Source organism: Panthera uncia, chromosome C2, assembly GCF_023721935.1.
Source record: "Panthera uncia isolate 11264 chromosome C2, Puncia_PCG_1.0, whole genome shotgun sequence".
Taxonomy (NCBI): domain Eukaryota; kingdom Metazoa; phylum Chordata; class Mammalia; order Carnivora; family Felidae; genus Panthera; species Panthera uncia.
The window spans coordinates 54,469,631-54,494,951 of NC_064810.1; the positions used below are offsets into that span (position 1 = coordinate 54,469,631).

Below are 25,321 nucleotides of genomic sequence, written 5' to 3' on the forward strand. Positions count from 1 at the left end.
AAACAGCTAACTCTCCAGTGTTTGTTCACATCTTTTATCATCTAGCAACATCTGCATTGAACTTTAATCAATTTTGTACATTAGTGATTTTTTAAATTTTTATTTGTATTTTTTCTGTTAATAATTTATTGTTTTTTCTATTGATAACTTTAGAGTTTTAGTGGGAGAAAATGTTTGAAGGAAGGATGTACAGGTGATATGGTAAGGATGCTGCAATGTGATGTACCTGGAATTGTTAAAATTTTGGTAAGTATCTTTTTTCTTATTTTTCTTCCCTTCACTGATATTTTTTACTGCAAACAGACTTGGGAATCATAATAGTATTCTAGTCATATTTTTTCTTTTGATGATGACAAGCTCCCTGACCTTTCTATTGCTTTGATTTCTCCAAAGCAATAGATTTGGACCTTAAGAACAACAAAAATATTTAAAAATAAAGATGCACACAGGGGGAGGGAGGGAGAGAAACAAAGCAGGCAGTGACTGTACCAAGAGGGAAAGTCTGTCATAAATCAAAGATGATAATCTAATTCTGTGCCACCTAAGATTGAAATAATTTTAGACTTTCTGAACTTTTTTTAGTTTGTAAACATTTTCCCATGAAAATATCTGTAGAACATCACATATTGTTCCTATTACATACAACATAGTCAAATTGTATCTACTTAATTTTTTCTAGTTATGGAAGTGTCTTGTCACATCTTCAGTTTATAAGCTAATGGACCAAACTAATAAATATGTATTATTTCTTTTTTTGCATATATATTTTTTTGTGTTTTAGATTTGGCATTTAAATCCTATACTGATATAAAGTTGGACTGCTTTTTAAGATCCACTCGTTTGTTGTTTGATTAGGATTGCGTATGGTTCACCTTGTTACTTCTGTTTTACTTGTTTTAAAGTCTGTTTAGCTTCATTCTCATTGTCTTTTTTCAAATGGTAAGGCTAAGAAGTAACATTAAAGAATTTTGAAAATTGAACTACTTTAGGGCTATTTTTTTCTTTTTCCATCACTTGCAGTTTGAAGTTGTGAGAAAGGATGAATATATAACCATTGAAAATTTAGGAGCAAGGTAAGCTTGAAATAAACTCTTCTTTTTCCTGAGCATGTACATATTTTTCAGTTGCTGCTTTTTTTCTTTTTCTGTCAATTGTTGGAGCTCCATTAAGTTTGTGTATTAATTTCTTTTTTGGAGCTCTATTAAGTTTAAAAGAGTATTAGTTGTATGAAAAAAATTGAATTTGATTGACGTTTGTCTTCTCCTCTCTCCCTATGCTGTAGACAATTAAATTCTAAAGCAAGTAAGGGTTAATTATGTGAATGCTTTTCCTCTAGGTATAAAGATAATCTTTTCCTGAAAACAAAACATATTTTTCTTAAAGTCATTTAAATTAAGTTGTTATGATGTAAAAACTTTCTCCTAGCTTTCAAAACTTATCCAGGCCTCCAAGCTTGCTGGAATGATTAGAATCATCTTATTTCTTGGATGAGAAAACTGTAATGCAGAGGAAGATCTAGTGTTAGTTGGGAACTCATAGAGGTAGAGAGCATTATTGCTATTAAAATTAGAAATTTCAATAGGAAAAGTTCTCCTAATTCATTGATTCTGTTTTCTTCTGTTGAAAGTGTAAACGTCTACCATTTTTCAGACTACCAGGAATATGGCATTGATATCTAAGGCATCAGTTTTCCTTTATAAGATAATGAAACCCAAGTCTTTATCTCTGGCATAGGTTCCACTCCTAAAATTTAGATCTATCCACCGGCATACTAAATAGTTCCACTTTTAGTTTTATTTTTAAAATTTTTTTTTAAAGTTTATTTTGAGAGAAAGAGAGGAGAGAGAGAGTCCCAAGCAGGCTCCACACTGCCAGCGTGAATGAAGCCTGATGCGGGACTCAAACTCACAAACTGTGAGATCATGACCTGAACCAAAATCAAGAATCAGATTAAGCCACCCAGGCACCCTCAAAAAGCTCCACTTTTATTTCCAGAAATAACTGTAGTTCAGCATGTCCATAACTGGACTTAGAATCTTCCTTCCCAGCACTGCTGTGTAATTTTTAAGTCCAGTCAATTCAGCTTCTTAAAAATATTGTAAATGCCTCCTTACTTCCACCCCTACATTTGCACTAAACTAAATCACATTGTTATTTCTCACTTGGAATTCTGAAACGGCTTCTAAACTGGTCTTTTTGTCCCTAGCCTTACCTTCCTTCAGTCGGTTGTTTACATAGCCATCAAGAATACTTATCAAAAATGAAAATTGAACTGTATCACTTCTCTGTTTAAAAATCTTTCAGAGGCTTCTCATTGCTCTTAATTTAGTTCGGACTTCTTAGGTTGACTTTTCAGACACTCTGTCCCTGCTGCACTCACTAGTGTCATCTCTTGTCATTCTTTTCTTAGTGTATATGCACCAAGTATACCGAGCTTCTTTTAGTTCTTGAGTATACCATCTATTTTACCTTCAGGCCTTGCTTGGAATACTCTACTCCTTTGGTTTTGCCTGGTTAAAAGTTTTGGAAAGACATTAGACATTAGGTGTTTCTATCACGTGTTCCCTTTACTTCTATCAAAAAATTTAATATTGACCCTTGAACAGCATAGGGGCTAGAAGTACCAACCCCACCCCCACCATCCGCCAAAAATTTTCATGTAACTTTTGACTCCCCCAAAACTTAACAGGCTACTAATAGCCTGTTTTTGACTGGAAGACTTACTGATAGCTTAAATAGGCAATTAACACATATTTTGTATATGTTTTATATACTGAATTGACTGGATTTAAAAAAAGTTACAGAGAAGTATATTGAAATTTCTAAGCTAGAGAAAAGAAAATGTTATTAAGAAAATCGTAAGAAAGAGAAAATACATTTACAGTACTGCATTGTATGAAAAAGATCCATGTAGAAGTTTAAACCCATGTTCAATTCAAAGGTCAACTCTATGTACTAAGTTTTATTATGCTTTCTTGTCTGTCTTCTCCATTTGACTATAACCTCACTGAAGGCAAGAACTTTATCTTGCTTACTAGCATATTTCTAGTGCATAGCGTAATGGCACATGGGTACCTGACATATAGCTGGTACCCAATGAATACATGACAGATGTAGAGGTTCCGAATTCCGTTATTCTGCAATAGGTAATGTACTTTTGTTTTGACAGTCAATTAACTTGTATATGGACTGTGAACTCTTTTTTGGGGGAGGCAGGTAGTGGCCCCAGTCTCCATTCAGTTCTTTTGCCTTCACCTGAGCTGCTTTGAGTCTGTTCCAAACATGTGGTTCAGCAGTCAGAGGTGTGGGTAGAAATATTTGGGGATCTCTTTCTCTTCTGGGATTCCCCCACTCTCTTCAATAGCCATGGTTCCCTGGCTTCAATTTTCTGGTTCCTACAGCCTAGGAGACTTGTTTTCTGCCAGGGTATAGTTAGCCCCAGGTTAAAAGCTCTAGGATTGGTGAATTTACTAACATTTCACCCAGCCCTTACCTCCTCTTCTCTGAGCACGTACCCTCTCAGCAGAATTGGTCTTTTACTTCTACTATCCAGTGCCACAGGGAGTACTTTTTGTAATTTGCCCAGGTTTTTTTAGTTGTTATCTGTGGGAGAATCCTCTGGTAACTCGATCACAATACCAAAATTGGAAGAGCTACTTTATGGAGTTTTACGAATGAATAACAGAATCATTCTTTTTTAAACTTTAAAATGTTTTATGGTTATTAAAGTATAAGGAAAAGCTCACAAAATATAAATGCAGAATTTAAGGAATATCATAAAGCAAACACTGTCATAGCCCTACCCAAGATGGGATTTTGCCCGTACTCCAGAAGCACTCACTTGGGCCCTCTCTCCCTGACTCCTCATCTTCTCCCTAGGTAACCTATCCTGACCTTCACAGTAATCATTTCCTTGCTCTTTTTTATGAAAGTGCCAATTATAAATGCATTTCTAAACACTGAAGTTCTTTTTTTTAGGTCAGTTTTTCAAGCTGTAGTTTATATACAGTAAAATCCACTCTTTAGAACTATACATTTAAATGAGTTTCTTTGTATACATTTGGGTAACCACTACCATGATCAAGATACAGAATATTTTTATCTTCCCAAAAAGTTCCCCCCAAATGTCTTTGTAGTCATTCCCCGTGCCCAGCCTCTAGATGCTGGTAACCACTCATGTGATTTCTGTCCTGATGGTACTGCTTTTTACTGACTGTCCTTTAATAGGGAAGCCTTTTGCATTTGAACTTTTTCACTTAGCATAATATTTTTGAGATTCATCCATGTTATTGCATGTATCACTAGTTTTTTTTTTATTAAAATGTTTATTCATTTTTGAGAGAGAGAGAATGAATGAATGAACGAACCAGAGAGGGGCAGAGAGAGAGGGAGACGCAGAGTTCAAAGTAGGTTCCAGGCTCTGAGCTGTCAGCACAGAGCCCAACACAGGGCTCAAACCCACAAACCATGAGATCATGACTGAGCTAAAGACGGACATTTAACTGACTGAGCCACCCAGGCACCCCAACACTAGTTTATTTTTGTTTATTGCTAAGTAGTCTTCCATTGTATAAATGTACCACAACTTATTTATTCATTCAACAGTTGAGGACATTTGAGTTGTTTCTGGCTTGGCTATTATGATTAAAACTACTATAAATTTCACTTACATACTTTTTGTATAGACATATTCTTTCCTTTCTCTTGTATAAATTCCTAGGAGCAAGAGTGATGAGTCTTATGGTATATGTTTAATATTATAAAATACTGCCAAATGTTTTTCAAAGTTGCTATACATTTTCATTCTCACCAACAGTGGAGGAGAGTTCTAGTTTCTCTGCAGGTGTGTAATAGTATATTGTGGTTTTAATTTGCATTTGCCTAATAACTAATGAAGTTGAATATCTTTCCACATGTTTATACATGTGTTATTTCACCTATATATCTTCTTTGATGAATTGTCTAGTCTAATTTTTTGCCCATTTTTACATTGGATTGTTTATCTTTGAGTTATACAATTTCATTGTGTATTCCAGGTACAAATTACCTAATATGTATTTTTAAAATATTTTATCCCAGGCCATGACTTGCCTTTTTATTTTCTAAAAGGTATCTTTCAAAAATCAAAAATTAATTAATTTCAGTGAAGTCTTAACATTTCTTTTATGCTTAATGCTTTCTGTGTTTTAAGAAAATTTTTTCTGCCCCAAAATCACAAAGATTTTCTCCTATATTTTTTCTAACAGTTTTTTTAATAAAACTAAAAACAGTTTTACATTTAGATTTATAATCCACTTCTTTTTTAAAAATTTATTCATTTTTGAGAGGTAGAGAGAGGCAGAGAGTAAGGGAGAGAGAGAAGCTCTGTGCTGTCAGCTAGGAGCCTGACATAGGGCTTGGACTCACAAACTGTGAGCTGAAATCAAGAGTTGGACACTTATCCGACTGAGCCACCCAGGTGCCTCGGATTTATAATCCATTTCAAGTTAATTTTTGCATGTGGTATGACATAAGGGTCAAGGTTCACTCTGTCCCATCTATATCTATCTATCTAAAATCTATAGACTATATATAGTCATTTTTGTATTCCATTCATTTGTATGTTTGTCCATTTAACAATACCATACTATCTTCAATACTATAGCTTTTTATTATCTTTTGAAATTAGGTGGTGTGATTTCAACTTTATTCTTATTTTTCAAAACTACTTTGTTCTAGATCCTTTGCTGTTCTTTATTAAAGCTAAGAAACATCTTATAATGTTTGCAAACTTTTTGCTGGGATTATGAGTGGGATTATGTTGAATCTATAGTCCAGTTTGGGGATGATTTGTGTCTTAACAGTATTGAGGCTTCCTATCCATGAATGTGGAGTGTAATTACATTTAATTATAACTTCTTTGATGTCTCACAGGAATGTTTGTAGTTTTCTGTGTATTTGTTTTTTTATGCTGTTGCAAATAATACTTTTGAAATTTTAACTTCTAGTTATTTGTATTATGTGGAATTGGTTTGTATATATTGGACATGTATCCTGTGACTTGGTATTTAATAATTCTAATATCATCTTATAGATTCTTTGAGGTTTTCAACAGATGATCATGTCATTTGTGGCTAAAAACAACTCTATTTCTTTTTTCCAGTTTATATACTTTTTGCTTATTTCTCTTACTGCACTGGCTAGGTCTTCTGGTACAATGTTAAATACAAGTGGTGAGAGTAGACATCGTTGCCTTTTCTAGATCTTAGGGAGAAGACTTCAGTTTTTGTCCATTTAGTGTGTTGTTAGCTATCAACTGTAGTTGCCCTTTTTCTGGTTGAATAAATTCTTTTGTTTTCCTAGTTCTCTTAAATTTTTTTTTATCATGAATGAGTATTGAATTAGTGCTTCTCTGCATGCATTGAGATGATCATATGGTTTTCTTCTTATTCTTTAATCTGTTAATATGCTGAATACATTAATGTATTTTCACATGCTGAATCAGCCTTATTTTCCTGGGGTAAAGAACAGTTGTTCGTGATCTATTTATTTTTTTCTATATTGCTGCTATTTTCTTCCTAGCTTTTAAAAGATATAACTGACATAGAACATTGTATAAGTTTAAGGTATAGAAAGTGATGATTTGATTTATGTATGTATTATAAAAAGATTCCCACAGTAAGGTTAATTAACTGTATGAGGTGATGAATATGTTAACTTTTTTCTTGTGTGTGTGTGTGTGATGAGAACTTTGAAGATCTTTCTTAGCAACTTTCGAGTATACAAAAAATATTAACTGTAGTCACCATGCTGTACACTGGAATTTGACCCCTTATTCATTTTCCCCACACCCTTATCCTTGGCAACCACCATTCCACTTTCTGTTTTTGTGAGTTTGGGGTTTTTTAGCTCCTACATTTATGTGGGATCATACAGTATTTGTCTTTCTCCGTCTGGCTTACTTCACTTAGTATAATGCTCTCCAGGTTCACCCATGTGGTCACAAATGGCAGGATTTCCTTTTATTTATGGTTAAATAGTGTTCTAGTGCATGCGTGTGTGTGTGTGTGTATAAAAATCATATTTTGTTTATCCATGCATCTACTTATAGACATTTAGTTGTTTTCATATCCTGGCTATTGTAAATAATACTGCAGTGAACATGGACATGTAGATATCTCTTCAAGACAGAGATTTCATATCCTTTGGGTATACAATATATACCCAAAAGTGGGGTTGCTGGATTAATTGTATTTTTAATTTTTTTAAATATTTTTAAAAATTTATTAATTTATTAATTTATTTTAAGGTTTATTTTTTGAGAGAAAGACAAAGTGCAAGCAGGGGAGGGGCAGAGAGAGAGGGAGACACAGAATCCGAAGCAGGCTCCAGGCACTGAGCTGTCAGCACAGACTCTGATGTGGGGCTTGAACCTACAAACTGTGAGATCATGACCTGAGCCCAAGTCGGACACTGACTGAGCCACCTAGGTGCCCCATTTAATGTTTATTTTTGAGAGAGAGAAAGAGAGAAGGAGGGAGGGGGGAAGGAGCGTGCGCAGGCGGGGGAGGAGCAGACAGAGAGGGAGAGAGAGAATCCCTAGCAGGCTCCAGGCTCTGAGCTGTCAGCACAGAGCCTGATGTGGAGCTGGAACTCATGAAAGAGATCATGACCTGAGCCAAAGTTGGATGCTCAACTGTCTGAGCCACCAAGGTGCCCCTACTTTTAATTTTTTGAGGAACCTCCATACTGTTTCTCCTGGTGACTGTATCACTTTGCGTTCCCACCAGCAGTGCACAGGGTTCCTTTTTCTCCATATCTGGCCAACACTTATTGTGTTTTCGGTAACAGACAATCTAACAAGTGTGAGATGATCTCTCATTGTAGTTTTGATTTGCATTTTCTGGATGATTACTAACGTTAGCATCTTTTCATGTACCTATTAGTCATTTTGTGTCTTCTTTGGATTAATATTCGCATGGTATATATCTTTTTGCATCTTTTTACCTCAACCTAAATACGTCTGTATTTAAAGAGAGTTTCTTATGGACAGCATAGGTCTTGCTTCTTTATATCCAACCTGACAATGCCTATCTTTTAAATTTGGGTGTTTATTCCATGTAGATTTGCTGTAGTTATTGATAAGGCTGGATTTAAATCTACCATCTTCCTGGTTGTTTTCAGTTTTTCCCATCTGTTCCTTGTGTTTTATTTCCTGGGTTTGTTTGTTCTTTCTGTCTTTCTGTCTTTCACCCTCTCTCTCTCATGATTGCTCTAAGACTTATAATATATGTTTTTAACTTGTCAAAGTTCATTTTCCAATACTATACTATTGTATGTATAGTATAGGTATTGTATGAACCTTACAATAATGTTTCCATATCATTCCACCTTTGTGCATTTGTTGTCATGTTTTACTTCTGGATATAAATTCCATAATATATTGTTATTTATAAGTATAGTTCAATTTTTTTCTGTTTACACTGGTAGAAATACAGGTTATTTCTGAATTCTGACCATAACAACAGTGCTATGATGAACATGCCTGGATGTGTCTCCAGATGTATATGTACAGAAAGTTTTCCAGAATATATCCCTAAGGAATAGAATCAGTAGGCCATCTGACCATATCTTCTACTTTTCTAGATTTTGCTGAATTGTTTCCCACAGTGGTTTTACCTGGTTACACTCCCACCAGCAGTATAGAATATTTTTTATTCAGTATCTTTGCCAATACTTCATATTGTTAGAGTTTAAAATGTTTCCATTGTAGTTTATGGTGGGCAGTGTCTTGGTGCTGGAGATAAAACACCTCTAACAACCTCCAACACCTAAATCTCTGTCCTCATTAAACTTAAAACATCCGGTTGGTATTGCCCCATTTTTGTTTTATTTTGTTTTCTGTGGGAGAGTTTATCTCAGTGCCAAGTCTCAAGTTTTTCATGACAACATTAGTGTTTAGTCTGTTTAATAAATTTTGCTACTTTTACCCCTCATTTTTTTTGGTTATTTGTATTGCTGTTATGCTAATTTCTTTGTTGCCTTTTTTTAAAAATCACTAGTCCTTACATGAGTTTTCTTCTTGGATTAGTGATTGATAAGATCTTATGTTGGAGGAAGGTCTGGGGGGAGTTATAGTTTTGCTGCTTTTTTACAGTATTTCTGTTGCCACACAGCGGTTTTGTTATTTTTTTTTTTTTTTTTTGGTATGAGATTTAGCAGTTCTATTTGTCTGGTAATTCCAACAAAATTGACAGTGTGGGGTTATCCTTGTTGGTGGGTTTTGTTTGTTCATTCCCTTTTTTCCTTTGCTTTTAAATTTTTCCAGAAGGAGGAGGAGAGGACAATATTCACTTATTTAGCCATGCTGATATCAGAAATCTTAAGTAACTTTGGTATTAATTGTAACTTAAGTTTTTTCTACTTGCAGTTATAAAAAGTTGATGTCTCTGAAAATTACTGATACTGATATAAGACCGAAGATCAGTTTAAAATTTAATGCAAAAGGTACTGTTTTATTCTTATATGTCTCCTCTTGAAAAGTATATTAAAAGTTTTGACTTGCTCTGTACAGTATCATACCACTGACAACCATGTGTTTATGTTTGTCATTCACTGGGCTTATGTTTACACTAAGTAAGCATCACTTGGCATGGGCTGAAATTCATGGACGGAAAGATCAGCGGGTGTATGGGTCTTCCATTACCTTGGCATCATAGAGAAGTTTGCTGGGTCTTGTGTATAACTGTTGACTACACAGTGAGATTGGACTCCAGCAGGTGTTCCCTACCAAACCCTCCTCTCTTGTTGCATTCCCTGTTAATAGAGCGAAATGGAAGGCGTGACAATTTGGGACTCAAGGCCAAGTAGTCTAAACTTAAGTGCCAGCTGTTTAGGAATGCCAGCTGGTCAGCAATGCCACTTAGAGGCTTTTAGGGCTCGTAGTCCCATGGAAGAATAGTTTGATATCAGTCCTTGCTGGGGGGAATGAGTGTCCTTGATCCCAGCCAGCTTCTTACTAGGCTACCCAGAGAAAGTTCCCTGGGTCATTTGCTTTGTAACCTTGCTTGCTTCCACGGTATATGTCAAGTATATCAAACAAGAATATTAGTTTCTAAATTTCTTGAAACACAGAATCGTGAAGGATAAAATAATAAAGCTACATTTTATGATAAATACATATTTTGATATTCATACAAAAAGTATACCATCATATATCAAGTTCTTACTACTTTAAATTCACCTCAGTCTACTTTCCTCCTTTGGAAGTGCTATTAAACCAGAAAAATCTCAAATAGTTCATTCTCATGCCTTATTCCATTTCATTGATGAATTATCTACTTAATCATTAATTTATCTTTTGAGAGGATAAGAATATCATCATCAGGCCAGTGTGCCTTAAACTTTAATGTATATTCAAATCATCTGTTATACATTGTTAAAATGTAGGTGCCAATTCAGTAGCTCTGGGTGGGGTGGGGGGAGGTGGTTGTTAAGATTCTGTCTTTCTAACAGGCTCCCATGGGGATGTCACTGCTGGTCTGTGGACTACACTGGGATATCAAGGCATTAGATCACTTTATGTTTTTTGATATAGTTCTCTATTGTCTGATATGGTTGCCACTAGCCATATGCAGCTATTTAAATTAATAAAACTTGGATATAATTTCAAATTCAGTTCATTTGTTAGAAAAGCAGCATTTCCAGTCTTCAGTGGCTCATAGGCACTACAAATCTAAAACATTTTTATCACAGAAAGTTCTACTGGGCAGTGCTGATTAAAATAAAGTTGCCTGAATAAAATATAATTAAACACTGGCAGTTACCATTCTTGAAAGTCTTCAGAATTTCCAAAGGCCTAAAGTTTTATGCCATTTGGTTGCCAAAGCTCGTTTACTTGAACAAAACCCTGGATGGTTGAAAGGCTTCTGTGGTGATTAGTCTTTGTGATTACTTTTGCTTGGGAACATATTGTTTTTGTTGGGATTTTTTTGATAGGTAGAAGCAGCATGCTTATTGAGCACTGGCTGTGGCAAAGCACTATACTGTATTTCATTGTTTTGGAATCATCCCTGTCCTATAGGAGCTTAGGATGTAATGAGACAGACCACATAGAAAAAAAGCATTAATGTGGAATGTTTTGACTTCTCAAAATTCATTTTCAGATGAAATGCCTATCTTCAAACTTGATTATAATTATTTCTATCATCTGCTTCATATAATTATCATTTCTGGTACTGACATTGTCCGGCAAATATTTGATGAGGCTATGCCACCCCCTGTTTTGAAAAAAGAACTTCTTATACACAAGAATGTGCTGGAACCTTACTACAACCATCTTTGGACCAATCACCCTTTGGGTGGAGCATGGCATCTGCTTTATCCCCCAAACAAGGAGCTACCACAGTCCAAACAGTTTGACTTATATCTCCTATTAGCTCTCATAAAACATTTGAATGTATTCCCTGCACCCAAAAAAGGCTGGAATATGGAACCACCATCTTCTGATCTCTCTAAGTCTGCCGACATCTTGAGGCTGTGCAAACACAGGGATATCCTCCTTAGTGAGATTTTGATGAATGGTCTCACTGAGTCACAATTCAATTCAATTTGGAAAAAAGTTTCAGATATTCTTCTGCGTCTTGGGATGAAGCAAGAGGATATTGACAAAGTGAAGGAGAATCCCATTGAGAATATCTCCCTTGATTACCATCAACTGTCCATCTACCTAGGCATACCAGTACCAGAAATCATCCAGAGGATGTTATCCTGCTATCAACAAGGTACAAAATAATTATTTACTTCAGCTGGTAAACCTTCACTAAATGTCTGCCATGTGCCAGACACAGTGCTAAGGGCAGGAGATTCAGTGAGCTCACATCTTGGGAGGATAGACTCATCAAGAAACTACTAAAAATTATAGTACTAGAGATGTTCCAGAATACCATGGGAGATCCTACCCTGAGAGTCCAAAAAAGCTTTCTGGAGAGTGTAATATTTAAGGAATTCTTAAATGACATGTAAAAGTTAGCCCAGTGAAGAAGATGGAGAAGGACGTTTCAGAAGGAAACAAGAACAAAGGTATAGAAACATAAAAATATATTGTAATACAGGGAACTAAAAAGATTGGCCTTACTGAGATCAAAATAGGGGAGAGGTAACAAAGAGAATACATTCAAGAGGATTTCCCTGGCCATGTTGAGGAGTTTTTGTTTTCAGAAAGGAATTGTTGAAGATTTTTAACTAAAGGAGTTTTATCACTACTATAAAATTAAGGATGCCTAAAACCATGAAATACAGGTACTGTATGTTTCAAGTATGGCCTTCTAGATAACATGGGTATATGTTTTCTCCTCCTTTCCAGCAGAACCATGACAATTAATTGAAAAGTTTGGCAACTATTCATTGGCCATGCCCATGAGTAATTTAAAAAATCAGGTAATGTTTAAGGTCAGCAGTAGCCATTGTCCAAATGTCCATGAAGGACATTGTCTCTTCATGTGGGAAAGACTTCAGACCTCCTCTCCCACATTCCTGGATAGCTTCTCAGTTGTCATCATGGGGAGTGGAGTTCAAGGCATGTCAGCATCACTGAAACCTTTACTTTGCTATCCCGGGTGACTTTTCCTGGTCCCAAGTTATTAGTCGTACTACCTAGTGAGCAACTGATGACCACACTGATGCTTTGTAAGCATACAACTTAGGGTTCTTGTAATTGTTGAGCTACTATTGTTGATAATTGCTAGGCCTCAATAACATTCCTTTTACTAAGGTCCTGGGATACTGTCGTGTTTTCCTGCTTAACCTTTAAGAGCCTTCTCTGAGTGTAAGAGGAGAGAATGCTGACTTCGATAATATGAGAAAGTCATGCAAGAACCCTTGACTTAAAATAAGAGGCTTTTTTTTTACATTTACTTTATGAATACTTTATTATTTATTCATTTATTTATTTATTGAGAGAGCATGAGCAGGGGAGGGGAAAAGAGGGAGGGAGAGAGGGAGAATCGCAAGCAGGCTCCACTCCCAGTGCAGAGCCCGATTCGGAGCTTGATCTCACAACCACAAGATCATGACCTGAGCCAAAATCAAGAGTCAGAGGCTTAACTGTGCCACGTAGGCTCCTCACTTCATTAAGATTTGTATTAACAAATGAAAATAAAGGTAATATTTGGGAAATATTTAAGCACTAAATAAATTCAAAGCATTTCAAGTAATTCTCACTTAGACCCAAAAGCTTTAGTCCTAATTTAATAGAGGCTTTCCTATCATCTTCTCTTTCCTAGTAGTTATTACAGTTGTTTTCATTTGTTTAATATCCATTGTTCTCACTGAATCACTGTGAAGGTTCTTATTTCTTCACCATTCAATATCTAGAGCTTAATACAACCTTATGCATTGTACGTGCTTAATAAATATTAATGGACAAGGGAGAGGGAGGGCTGATCAGGATAATTCATATTGCTAAAAAAATCCTGACACTTTCAATGGAGGTTTGCTTCATAATTGACTATTGTTACTTTATGACCTTAGATTTTTAAAATTTTAAGAATCTGCTGCTTGTTTTAAAGTGCTTATATTCTAAGCATTATCTGTTATGAACTATCAAAGTTTTGTTTTCTGTGCCTAAACATGAATTTATAAACTTTATGTTACAATTTAAAGATTATGCCTTGTTTAAACTAGATTTATCAGTGAAACTGGTTGTTTTTACAGTTATAAAAGTAATTGGTACAATGTAAAACTCTTCTGACTTTTCTTAGTCCAGTGAGATATTTGTTGGTTCTATTTCCAATTGTACATCTAAATTTTTTCTTTATGTATCATAGGAATTGCTCTACAGTCAATAACGGGCAGTCAACGTAAGTATGTTTAGAAACAAATTGCCTCGGTGACCTTTCAACTTGGAATAGCTAAGGGATACTTATAGGAATTTTACTTGGTCAAATAACTGTATGATAAACTATTATTTGTTACAAGCTTGGAAAATCATGTGACCAAACTACTACTGGTCAGCTGAATGTAGTATGAGCCTTTTTCCTCCACTTTGGTCTTAATGCATGTCTCCAGGATTTACCCGAGCATAGTTTATTAACTTTTGACACACTGGACACTTCAACAGGCAAAAATGCCTACCTGCTTGCTCTACCTGCTCATATATGCTACTCTTCAGCTTATTTAGCTTTTATCTAATTATCCACTGCTAGGCTGTATACTTTTTGCCAGGTGGTGAGTTGCTAATCTTTTTAATTTCCATTTTTGTGCTGTGGTTCTTTAAATGCAATTCGTATTCTGCAATTAAAATTATACTTTAGAAAACACCACCATGGGTTTTGTTTGAAGTAAAATTATACTTAAACAATAAAAATATTTAAGTTAAAAATAAAAAAAGATATCACTATCCTAAAATTTTACTAGGTGCAGTATTAACAGGGTCAATGTCAGGATCCTCAAAAGACTTGGTATTTAGAATCAACTTAAGTTGTACAATATCTAATATTTAGAGTCTACTTAACAGTAAAGTATCTTAGCATTTGGGTTTGTACTGATTGGTTCTAAGCTAGTATCAGTACCTATTTGGTCACTGATAAATGGGCATTTCATTTTCACCTAGTAATTAAAGAGAATAAGATGTCTTTCTGTTCCCGGGATGGTGTTTTTTAGTGATATGAGGCTAAAACTAAATGCGTCCTGATTTTGAGTGTTATTTAACATTTAGGTATTGAAATAGAAGAGTTACAGAATGAGGAAGAAGAACTAAGTCCACCTCTCATGGAGTACAACATAAATGTGAAATCAAACCCTGAAATACAGTTAGCAGAAATGAATAAAGATGGAGCATCGATACCCAGTGAATCTTCAACAGAATCTACTAAAGATCTCCAGGAAGTATAAGCTCTCATTAATATTTAAATTAAAAGAACTTAATCAGGGCTTTTACTTTGTTACATGTGCTGTATTTACAGCATCCTAGACAATCTTAGTTTACATTTATCAGTGTTCACACAGAGCTTGAATTGGAATGGTTCTTTCTCCAGTACTTCTTCCAAAAATCTTTCCTGCCTTAACCTTTTATTTTGTCAGCATTTACCAAACACTTGTTATGTGTCAGGCACTATGCTAGATTTCTGAATGTTTCTTCGTCCTGAGTGATGGCAATAGAAGTGGGAAGTTAGTAGAAAGTAGAAGAAAACATAGTGGGGAAAGAAGAGAGAAAAGAGAAAAACGTGATATTTCAGTGTCATTTGCATGGGAGTAAAATTAAAGTCATGCAGGATGTAATCTCTGTATTTCTTTAATGTTAATTTTATATGGTCACTAAATTACTCCTGGCCTTAATTTTTCATCTTATTGACTTGAATGTGTTGATTTTTTGAAAGTCCCTCCCTTCCTCCTTTGTTGCTCATGCATGCACGCACATGTGCAAGTAAGGATCTGTGAGCTTTTTTCTGTAGCCTCCTCATTGATATTATGTTATTCCTTTAGAGATCAATGATCTCTCAAGAGCAGAAGACTGAGATTAAAATAAGAGTGAAACTGAAAATAGTTTTCTATAGAATCTAGAATAATGAGAATAATAGAATAATAATCTATAATATTAGAAGATGAAAGATTTCAGTGGTTAGAGGAAATATATTTTGCAAAATAACTTATTGTGTGATTTGAATTGCATATTAATTAAATTATTTATTTCTTGTCAGGTTAAGAGTAAACCAAAGAAAAAGAAAAAGACTAAGAATAAAAAGGTAAGTGACTATTAGCATTATAATAGAGAGATGTCTGATTATGAACACTTAGGTTTACATATGGATTCGCTGTTAGAACTTAGTTCAAGTAGGTATATAGCATAAATGACTTATAAATGTCAATAGCTTAGGGGTGCCTGGGTGGCTCAATCAGTTAAGTGTCCGACTCTTCATTTCAGCTCAGGTCATGATCTCATGGTTCATGGGTTCCAGCCCCGCATTGGGCTCTGTGCTGATAGCGCAGAGCCTACTTGGGATTCTCTCTCTCTCCTCCTTTCTGTGTTCTTCCCCGGCTTGTGCTGTCTTTCTAAATAGATAGATATAAATATAAATATAAATATAAATATAAATATAAATATAAATATAAAATATATAAATAAACTTAAAAAAAATGTCAATAGCTTATTGAATATGTGGTTATATATGGTAGATCCTGAATGATTTAAGCTCCTAGTATGTCCTGCTTCACTTCCCTAAATCATAATTATACATTTAAATGTACAAATAAGAAACTGAGTTACTTGGAAATTTCATTAATTTCTGCATACCACTCTCATTTAAAAAATGCCTACTCAGTCTTTTATAAAAAGCTTCTCATCATATTTCCAGTGATATATTCAGAAACATTTTTCAAAGCCTTTAGAAGTGTTGATTTTCTTCCTGATATCCAAAATTCTGCCAACAGTGCAATAATGTACAAAAATGGTACAAATGCAAGAAGCTTCCTTCATGCTTTGTCTTTGCTTTTTGCCAATTACAAATGAACAACTTACTGTTACTATCTATGGCAGAGTTTTAGCAAAAAGTCTCTTAATTGCTTGGAAAATTACAAAGGAAAGTTGAGTCTTTTTTAGTTTTGTTTTTTTTTATTTTTTTTTTTAACTAAGGCTATATTTGTAGGGCAATTTTTGTTGTTGTTCAGAGCAAAATTGAGGGGAAGGTAAAGATTTTCCATATATCTCTGACCCCCACATATGAATAACCTCCTGCATTATCAACATCCCCCATCAGAGTGGTACATTTGTTACAATTGATGGAACTACACTGACACATCATAATCACCCAAAGTTCATACTTTATGTTTTAATTCACTCTTGATGTTTGTAGATTCCTATGGATTTGGACTCAAGAGTTTTTTGTTTGTTTCTTGGTTGGTTTTTTTCCTTTAAATCAACTATACAGCTAACTACTATGCTATGCAAACTTTATGGTAAAAAAGAAAAAAAAAAGTGTTGTTTTTCTGGCCTGAAACATACACTTAAAACCTAGATATATTCTGTAGATTATGTTATAAATTAATGCAATGAGAATATTTGACCAACTATACAATCTGGTAAGCCAATGTTATTTATTGGAAGTATACACAAATTTTAGTCATAAATGAAATTTAACACAAGGTAAATTTACAAAATGCTTAGGTGAAGAACAGAATACAGATTATTTATGCTGTGATCAATAAAATATCAATATAATTTTTGTGTTTATCATAATTTATTATAATTTATAATTTCACTCAAAAGTTATTTTGAAAATTAAGATATATTTTTAAAAGACATGAATAAGAAGACTTACTACTGGTCAGTTCTTATATAATAAAACACAGACTGATCTATTAGTTTGACTGATACTTTTTAATTCTTACCAAAACATTAGTAAATCCCAGGTCTAATACTACAGAAAGCTGGGCAAATAAATCTGCAACTGTCAGACTATAACTCTTGGTTCCAAAGGTACGTAGTTTGTCTCTTACAACAAATTAAAATATGATTGTTCAGATTTTCAATTCTAGTTAAATGGAAAACCCAACTTTTATGTCAAATTGAAATGAAACAGGTAATAAACACAATGGAAAATAAATGTAAACACGACTCAAAAATTCATATGCTAATAATATTAAAAATGTCTTCTTAGGGGTGCCTGGGTGGCTCAGTCGGTTAAGCATCCGACTTCAGCTCAGGTCATGGTCTCACGGTCCGTGAGTTCAAGCCCCACATCAGGCTCTGTGCTGACAGCTCAGAGCCTGGAGCCTATTTCAGATTCTGTGTCTCCCTCTTACTCTCACCCTTCCCCATTCATGCTCTGTTTCTCTCTGTCTCAAAAATAACTAAACATTAAAAAAAATTAAAAAATAAAAATGTCTTATTAAATGTCAAGAAGTTTTTTGTTATTGTTTATAACAACCTAAGTTTTAAAAAAATTTTTTTTTAATGTTTGTTTATTTTTGAGACAGAGAGAGACTGACCATGAGCAGGGAAGGGGCAGAGAGAGAGGGAGACACAGAATGTGAAGCAGGCTCCAGGCCCTGAGCTGTCAGCACAGAGCCCGACGCGGGGCTCGAACTCACGAACTGTGAGATCATGACCTGAGCGGAAGTCAGACGCTTAACTGACTGAGCCACCCAGGCGCCCCTAAAATTTTTTTTTAATGCTTATTTATTTTTGAGAGAGAGAGAGGGAGAACATGAGTGGGGGAGGGGCAGAGAGAGAGAGAGAGAGAGAGAGGCACAGAATCAGAAGCAGGCTCCGGGCTCTGAGCTGTCACCACAGAGCCCAATGCGGAGCTCGAACTCATGAAGTGTGAGATCATGACCTGAGCCAAAATCAGCCATTTAACCAACTAAGCCACCTAGGCACCCGACCTAAGTTTTTTCTAATTTATTTTTTTAGAAGAAGTTGAGATACTGTGAAAATAAGATAATTTTATGAAGATAAGATGTGGACATTAGAAGAGAGATCTCTCTTTTATCTAAATTTTAAAGTATGGGACCTAGGGGCGCCTGGGTGGCGCAGTCGGTTAAGCGTCCGACTTCAGCCAGGTCACGATCTCGCGGTCCGTGAGTTCGAGCCCCGCGTCAGGCTCTGGGCTGATGGCTCGGAGCCTGGAGCCTGTTTCCGATTCTGTGTCTCCCTCTCTCTCTGCCCCTCCCCCGTTCATGCTCTGTCTCTCTCTGTCCCAAAAATAAAATAAAAAACGTTGAAAAAAAAAAATAAAAAAATAAAGTATGGGACCTAAAAATGCTGAAATTTTTGCGTATGACTATTTCATATATAGTAGTCCTATTAATATACTTCATTATTGTTGATACAAAGAATTGTCTAGTTACAGTGTAAGCAACCAGTTGTCTAGCTAAGTCCATCACATCCTCCAATGAGTTTTCCTCATGAAAAATTCTAGCATACAAAAAATTATCTTGTGTTATACAGAATAACAACAAAGTTTCTATGAATGAAATTGTGTCCTCTGTTAATTATTTGTCTTGTAATATCTCTGCCTAACATTAGCTGAAGTCCTGAAAAGATCTTTCAGGGACTCTGGAAGAAGATGATGAAAAAGAAATATTTGTATAGCAAATAGAGGAGACAGTACAGATAACTTCTAACCAGTATATATACATTGTAGTTACTTTTTCTTCAGTTAGGAATTTGGTATTTAGTTTCTAATATATCCAAATTGTAAATAACTCTTTTGGGAGTTAATTAGCTCCTCCTTCCCACTCCTACCTCCCACCCAGGGGAATTAAGGGTTAAGAATAGAAAAGGGAGGTAAAGCAGATGGCAGAAGAATAGAAGGCTTTGTGATGATGCCTTGGGGAAGGAAGGAAACATGGCAGGAAATAAATCTAGCCCTTCAAATTGGATGTGCTGTCTATAGCAGGGAAGTTGCTGAGATGCATGTAAAACAGGCTGCTGCATGTGTTGACAAAAAGTTGTCATGGGAAGAACTAAAAAGAAGTTTCAGAAACTATGCAGCTACACTAGATGTTCATTATGAACAACCAAATAAATGTCTTTCAGTTCAGCTATTCAGATATACTGAAGCCAAGGTAGGAGTTGATAATTCTAAATTGTAGAATCAAATTGGCACAGGACATTGATCAGATGTTGAAATGCAAAATTCTCTTAGTTTATAGGCAATAAAGCAGAACAAATTTGTAAATACATCATGGAATCTATGGGGAAGGAGATCCAAAAGTTTCTTGTAAACAAGAGGTGGTGGTAGAAGTTAATACTGTAATTTATATAAAAGTAATTAATACTGTTAATAGGGTAATGTATAAGAGCAATTAATACTATTAATATGTGTTGAGTGTCATTGATATTACCTTTACCTACTATGTAGCTTTTATAGTTTTACTTTAATGAACATAAAATTTAGGGTTTTTTAACATTTCCTTCCAATTGTGATCTCCTTGACACTTCCTTTTCTATAAGATTTCTTAATATATCAATCTGCTTTCACCTTGTATGTAGATTTTCAAGAACTCTTATAGTTAGTACAGTATTCCATAAAGGAGAATTATACATGTCCTGTCCCAAGATTACCAGTAGGTACAAATTCAACCCCAATATTTACTTTCAATATCTGAATCAGTGGTTTTTAAGTTATTTCATGATTCAGTGGTAGATTACAAAATCAATGTAGCAGGTCACAACTACCATTTTATAAAATAAATAGAATTAGTAAGAGTAAAAAAAGTTTCAGAGTTCATTATGTATTGTCTTAGTTTGGGCTGCTATAACAAACTACCATAGACTGGGTGCTTTAAGCAAGAAACATTTTTCACATGTTTGAAGTCTGGGAAGTCAAAGATAAAGGTGCCAACAGATTCAGTGTCTGGTGAGGGCCCTCTTAGTTTGCAGATGGCTAACTTCTTACTGCGTCATCACAGCAAGTAGAGAGAGAGCACACAGAAGAGCAAGAGATCTAGCTCTCTGGTCTCTTCTTAAAAGGGCACTGATTCTATCATGAGGACTTCATAGCATCATCTAAACCTAATTACTTTCCTAATTAATTTCCCCCTTAATTGGGGGTTAGGGTTTCTGTGTATGAATTTGGAAGAAGCATAAACTTGCAGTCTATAACATATATAATCTGGGTAAAGATTATTTAGTGTGACTTCAATTTCAGTTTTATACTCATGGATAAAGATCTCTGAATCAAAGTGCATTTACATCATGATGTAAAATATATTTCTTATTTTGGTTGTGGTCAAAAAAGGTTGAGAAACACCTAAATGCAGTCACATCACTGTGCTGTACTGGCATAGTTGATATAGATTACTAATTCTTGATGCTGTTTTTCAGAATAAGGAATCAAAAGAAGAACAAGTGTAAGTATTTATTTAATTTTTAAATTTTTCCTAGTATTCTCAAAGTGTGTTTTGCCAGTATGACACAACCTTGCCTTGGGAAATGTTCTGAAAGAAGAAAGTACAGTTACTTTTCTTAATAACTTGTCACTTAAAAGTAACAAAAAGTTAAATTATCATTTACTTTGGGAGAATAGAATCTCTCACCATTTTTCTATAAGGCTACTCAAGAGTCAAAGACTAATTTGGATCCAGCATAAAATCTTCTATAATATAGTCTAGATGGTGGTTAGCCAAATCTAAATTTAAGTAAGAATTAACCTTAAAGAACAGATAAGTGTTTGTCCTAATGACCTCTTTTACCAAAAAGTTTGTTTTGTTTTGGTTTGTTTAATTAATGCATAGGTGGTGGTGGTTTTTAATTCCAGTTGTTTACCGTGAATTTTGTACCTACTGGAAACCTTTTAATGTCTAAAGATCACTGTGTTATACAACTATGTGACTGATGACAGTGCAGTAGTGGATGGAAGTAAGGGAGATAGTAATGAAGAGGCTCATTATACCCAACAGAAAGTTTAACTGAAAGTTGGTAACTTTGGAGAACTCACTGTGAGGACATAAATTATTAAAATATCTTTAAAATGGTAGCAAGAACATATTTTAACTTGAAAGTCATCACTTGTAGTTGATATTTTCTCATTGATAATGGATGTGATCTACTTGCTAATAGTTCATCATCCAAGGATGAATTTTCACTTTCTCTGTCAATGAGTTGAGCCACTAGAGTGATAGTTTTTTGTTTGTTCTACTTTTTCAAACCATGTCTAGAAGCCATAAAAATAACTTACTAAAGAATCATACAGTGCTGCCCATCATTTTGCTTATTTTACCTATAGTGTATACACAAACTGAATGATCATCAGATCACCCAGGGAGCTTTGTTTTTGTGTGAGAATTTTCACGTATACACAAAAGTAAAAATAATATATCATGTTAATATATGTACCTAATCATCCCAGTTCAACAATTACACAGTTTTTCCACATTTGCTTCACTTTTTTCCCTTAACATTTTGTTCTTTGTTGGTGTTTTCAGTCCCAAATATCATGTAATTTTACCTCTACATGCTTCAGTTTGCATCTCTTACTGATAAGAACATTTTCCTATATTATTACAGTGTCATTATTAAACTTTAAACATTTAGGAATAATCTTCTATAGCTTTTCAAAAATACAGATTCATCTATGTATTTACAGTTGTCAGGATACCTGGAAAAATATAATTTTAAAAAGCTCTTCAGGTAATTTGGAAAATTGGGTTTGGGAACCAGTGGTCTACACAAGCATTTGATTTCATTGAACTTTCCAAAATGTTTGAGTCATTCTAGAATACCTCAGTGATACCTAATGAGTGTTTTATAGTGTTTTACAAGTTACTCTACAAGCATGAGATGCCATGTTGTTTTCTAGGTCTCCGTGGCCTAAAAGAAGTAATAACGTATCCTAGAGTTACCGATTTTCTATTCACTAATCACGTCATTTATATTGTGTTATAAGTAAAAGTACTATTTCTTGTTACCATTTAATGAGATTGGGAAGGAAATTTATAGCCACTCACTACACCAAGTTGAAAGGATAGTAGCATGCATTTACATTTTAGACATAGGTATAAAAATGAGTTAATTATCATTGCACTTAAAGCATTTTCATTCTTTTTTTTTAGTGGTTTCTAGTTACTGAAATCCATGTTACCACTACAGTTTTTTTTTTTTAAGTCCTGTTACCAAAGAATCTCCATTTTTATATCTACTTTATGTTGATATTTGCAGCCCACTATTTAAATGTACACTGGACCTAAGCAATGAAATTGATTAAACCAACCTACTTTTCAAGAATGCTGTGATTATAAAATAATATAGCAGATGTAGAAATGCTTGTCAGTATTTCCCAAAGTATTCTTTCCCAAAGTAACTGATGTTAATAATTATAATTTGAAATATGAACTCTATGGTCTCATAATTCTTGAAAACACTAGGATGAACCGAATAGGTACCTTGATTGAGTGCTGTCTTATATATGATAAATAAATTCATTATGAATCATCAAGAGAAATACACAGTATAAGCACGGTCTAAACTTGCTTTGGCCATGAACCCTCCTTTCTCATGAGACTAATATAATATTAATTAGGGAAACAATGGCTTAGATGAGAAACCCTATACACCATTATAAAATATTACATTGATTGTCATCACTGTAGCCCAAATATGGTAGGAAAGGAAGAGCCATTGAAGAAAGAGCAAGCACATCTACACCCAGTCAGTAAATTTATGAAAGATGATGCAAGTGATATTCAAGAGGATTCTGCAACAGAAGACAAGTTCTATAGTCTGGATGAATTACATATTCTGGACATGATAGAGCAGGTAAGCCTGACTGGAGAGGGTACAGACCTGCCTTCCTTCTTCTAGAAACCATCGTTAACCACTGGTAGCCTAGTGTTTTATGCTGTGCTTGTGAGGGGCAATAAAAAACAAGAAGGGAGGGTCAGAGGGATAGAGGGAAAAAGAGCCTTAGGAGCTGAAGTTTTTCACTTTGGCTCTGAAACCATTTCCTGGATTTAACTATTGGGCAGTGTTAATTATAAATGCATTCCTTGCAAAAAAAACACTTGGATTAATATTTAGGAGAAAAATAGTTTTGTTTAAAAAAAGGTACTTGCATTTTTAAAAAATTAAACTGGTTATAGACATGAAATGTCTACAAAAATATTAACATACAACAGGTTTTTTCCCCCCTCTGGTTCCTTTCCTTGTAGCGGTCACTGCTGGGAATGACCTTCCTATATATGAAGGTACACGTGAACATGATTTAAAGTGCTCAGCAGAACACTAAATCCGACAAAGCAAAAGATAGATTTTTTTTAGTCACTTGATTTAAATGAGAATTCTATACTAAGGTAATTTTATAACCTGTTCCATAGTACATAGGAATATTGATTGTCTAAGGGTACAGTTAGTAAAAATGATTCTCTGACTGATAGTACAACATTCATATAATTGTCATTATCTTCTTTTTCCCATTGCAATTAGAATATTAGAATATTAGTATATTTTATTTGAAATGACATATTCTTAGCTTTGGATGTCAGACTAAAGTTTAAATATGAGGCCTTTGGTTTTCATTCAGTAGCTATGAGAACTCCAAAATATAATAAAAATGTCACACACATTTTGGAAAATGTTAATGCCCTCATATATTCAAAAAAACATTTAGCACATGCTTTTTGTCAGAGCTATGCTAAGACATGGTTCCTGTGATTGTAGTGTTTACAATCTGGTGGATAAGTTGAATATTAAACTAAGGTAGTACTGAGTAATAATTAAGTGTTTGGGAATAAAGACTGCCTGAGTTGGAATTCAGGCTTCTCTACTTTCTGTGTAACCTTGGATGAGGTACTTCACAGTTTTATCATCTCTAAAATGGGAGTAAGTGTCTACCTCAGATGATCTTTACAACAATAAAAGTTACCAAAAGTAACCAAAAAGTTACCAAAAAAAAAACACAAAACCTTAAAAATATGGTAAGCATGCAGATAATGTTATCCACTAGTAGCAGCAGTAGACACATACCCGTGGTACTATTTAGTGAATGCTGTAACTGGGGAGAGGTGGGTTTATCTGAACTAATCACAGAAGTGATGTTTGTATTGAGACATAAGCATGAGTAGGAGTTAGATGGCAACTTTAAATCTCCTTTAAAGTCTTAGAGCACTTTTTAGAGGAAAATAAGTCATGTGTATTCCATTTGCTCATTAGGGCTCAACCAGCAAAGTAACCACAGAATATGGAGAAACTGAGAAGGAGAAGCTTGCTCGGCAAAGGCAGCTTTATAAATTGCATTATCAGTGTGAAGTAAGTACTTTTGCCATTATATCTGAAGCAAGTCAGAGGTAGTTCAGTTGTTCAGTTCAATGGTAGTTTCTTTTTTTTTTTTTAAAGAACACATTTTCTTTTTTCTTTCAATATCTGGTGATTTGAACAGAATTAACTATGAAATAATAATTTTCATTTTCATCAGGATTTCAAAAGACAGTTGAAAACAGTGACTTTTCGGTGGCAAGAAAACCAAATGCAGATTAAGAAGAAAGACAAAATCATTTCATCTCTTAACCAACAAGTGGCTTTTGGAATCAATAAGGTTTCCAAGTAAGTGCAAATCTGTTGTTCACAGGTAATTCTGGATTTGCTCCGTAATGAATGCCATCTTTAAAAGATAATCCTTGTGTAGCCACTAGGTGGCATTGTGACTACACATTAAGAATAGCTGACTACAGGTCTGTACTTGCTTAAAAACCAACTATATATTTGTCTTGCCAGCTGGATTGAAAAATAAGCAACGGCTCACTCTGTATATCAAGCTTTACATGTATTGGCTGAACAAGTGTAATTATAATAGAATTACATGAGAAAGATAATTAACTTTCAGATCATGATTCTAATTTGTAAAAA

The 25,321-nt window shown here is 34.6% G+C and overlaps 1 protein-coding gene across 5 annotated transcripts in view; it reads left to right on the forward strand.

Annotated features, from left to right (window-relative positions):
- The window catches only part of DZIP3 (DAZ interacting zinc finger protein 3), a 130,901-nt gene that overhangs the window by 40,345 nt on the left and 65,235 nt on the right, over positions 1-25,321 (forward strand). For 3 of the 5 annotated variants that reach the window (XM_049628141.1, XM_049628140.1, XM_049628139.1), the window contains 11 exons: positions 154-246; positions 1,021-1,073; positions 9,410-9,486; positions 11,145-11,762; positions 13,806-13,838; positions 14,696-14,865; positions 15,678-15,722; positions 20,807-20,832; positions 23,071-23,236; positions 24,629-24,724; positions 24,891-25,018. In XM_049628141.1, the coding sequence (XP_049484098.1) occupies positions 154-246; positions 1,021-1,073; positions 9,410-9,486; positions 11,145-11,762; positions 13,806-13,838; positions 14,696-14,865; positions 15,678-15,722; positions 20,807-20,832; positions 23,071-23,236; positions 24,629-24,724; positions 24,891-25,018 (1,505 nt within the window). The remainder of the gene's footprint in view (positions 1-153; positions 247-1,020; positions 1,074-9,409; positions 9,487-11,144; positions 11,763-13,805; positions 13,839-14,695; positions 14,866-15,677; positions 15,723-20,806; positions 20,833-23,070; positions 23,237-24,628; positions 24,725-24,890; positions 25,019-25,321) is intronic. The other 2 variants (XM_049628142.1, XM_049628143.1) reach the window with 2 other exon arrangements.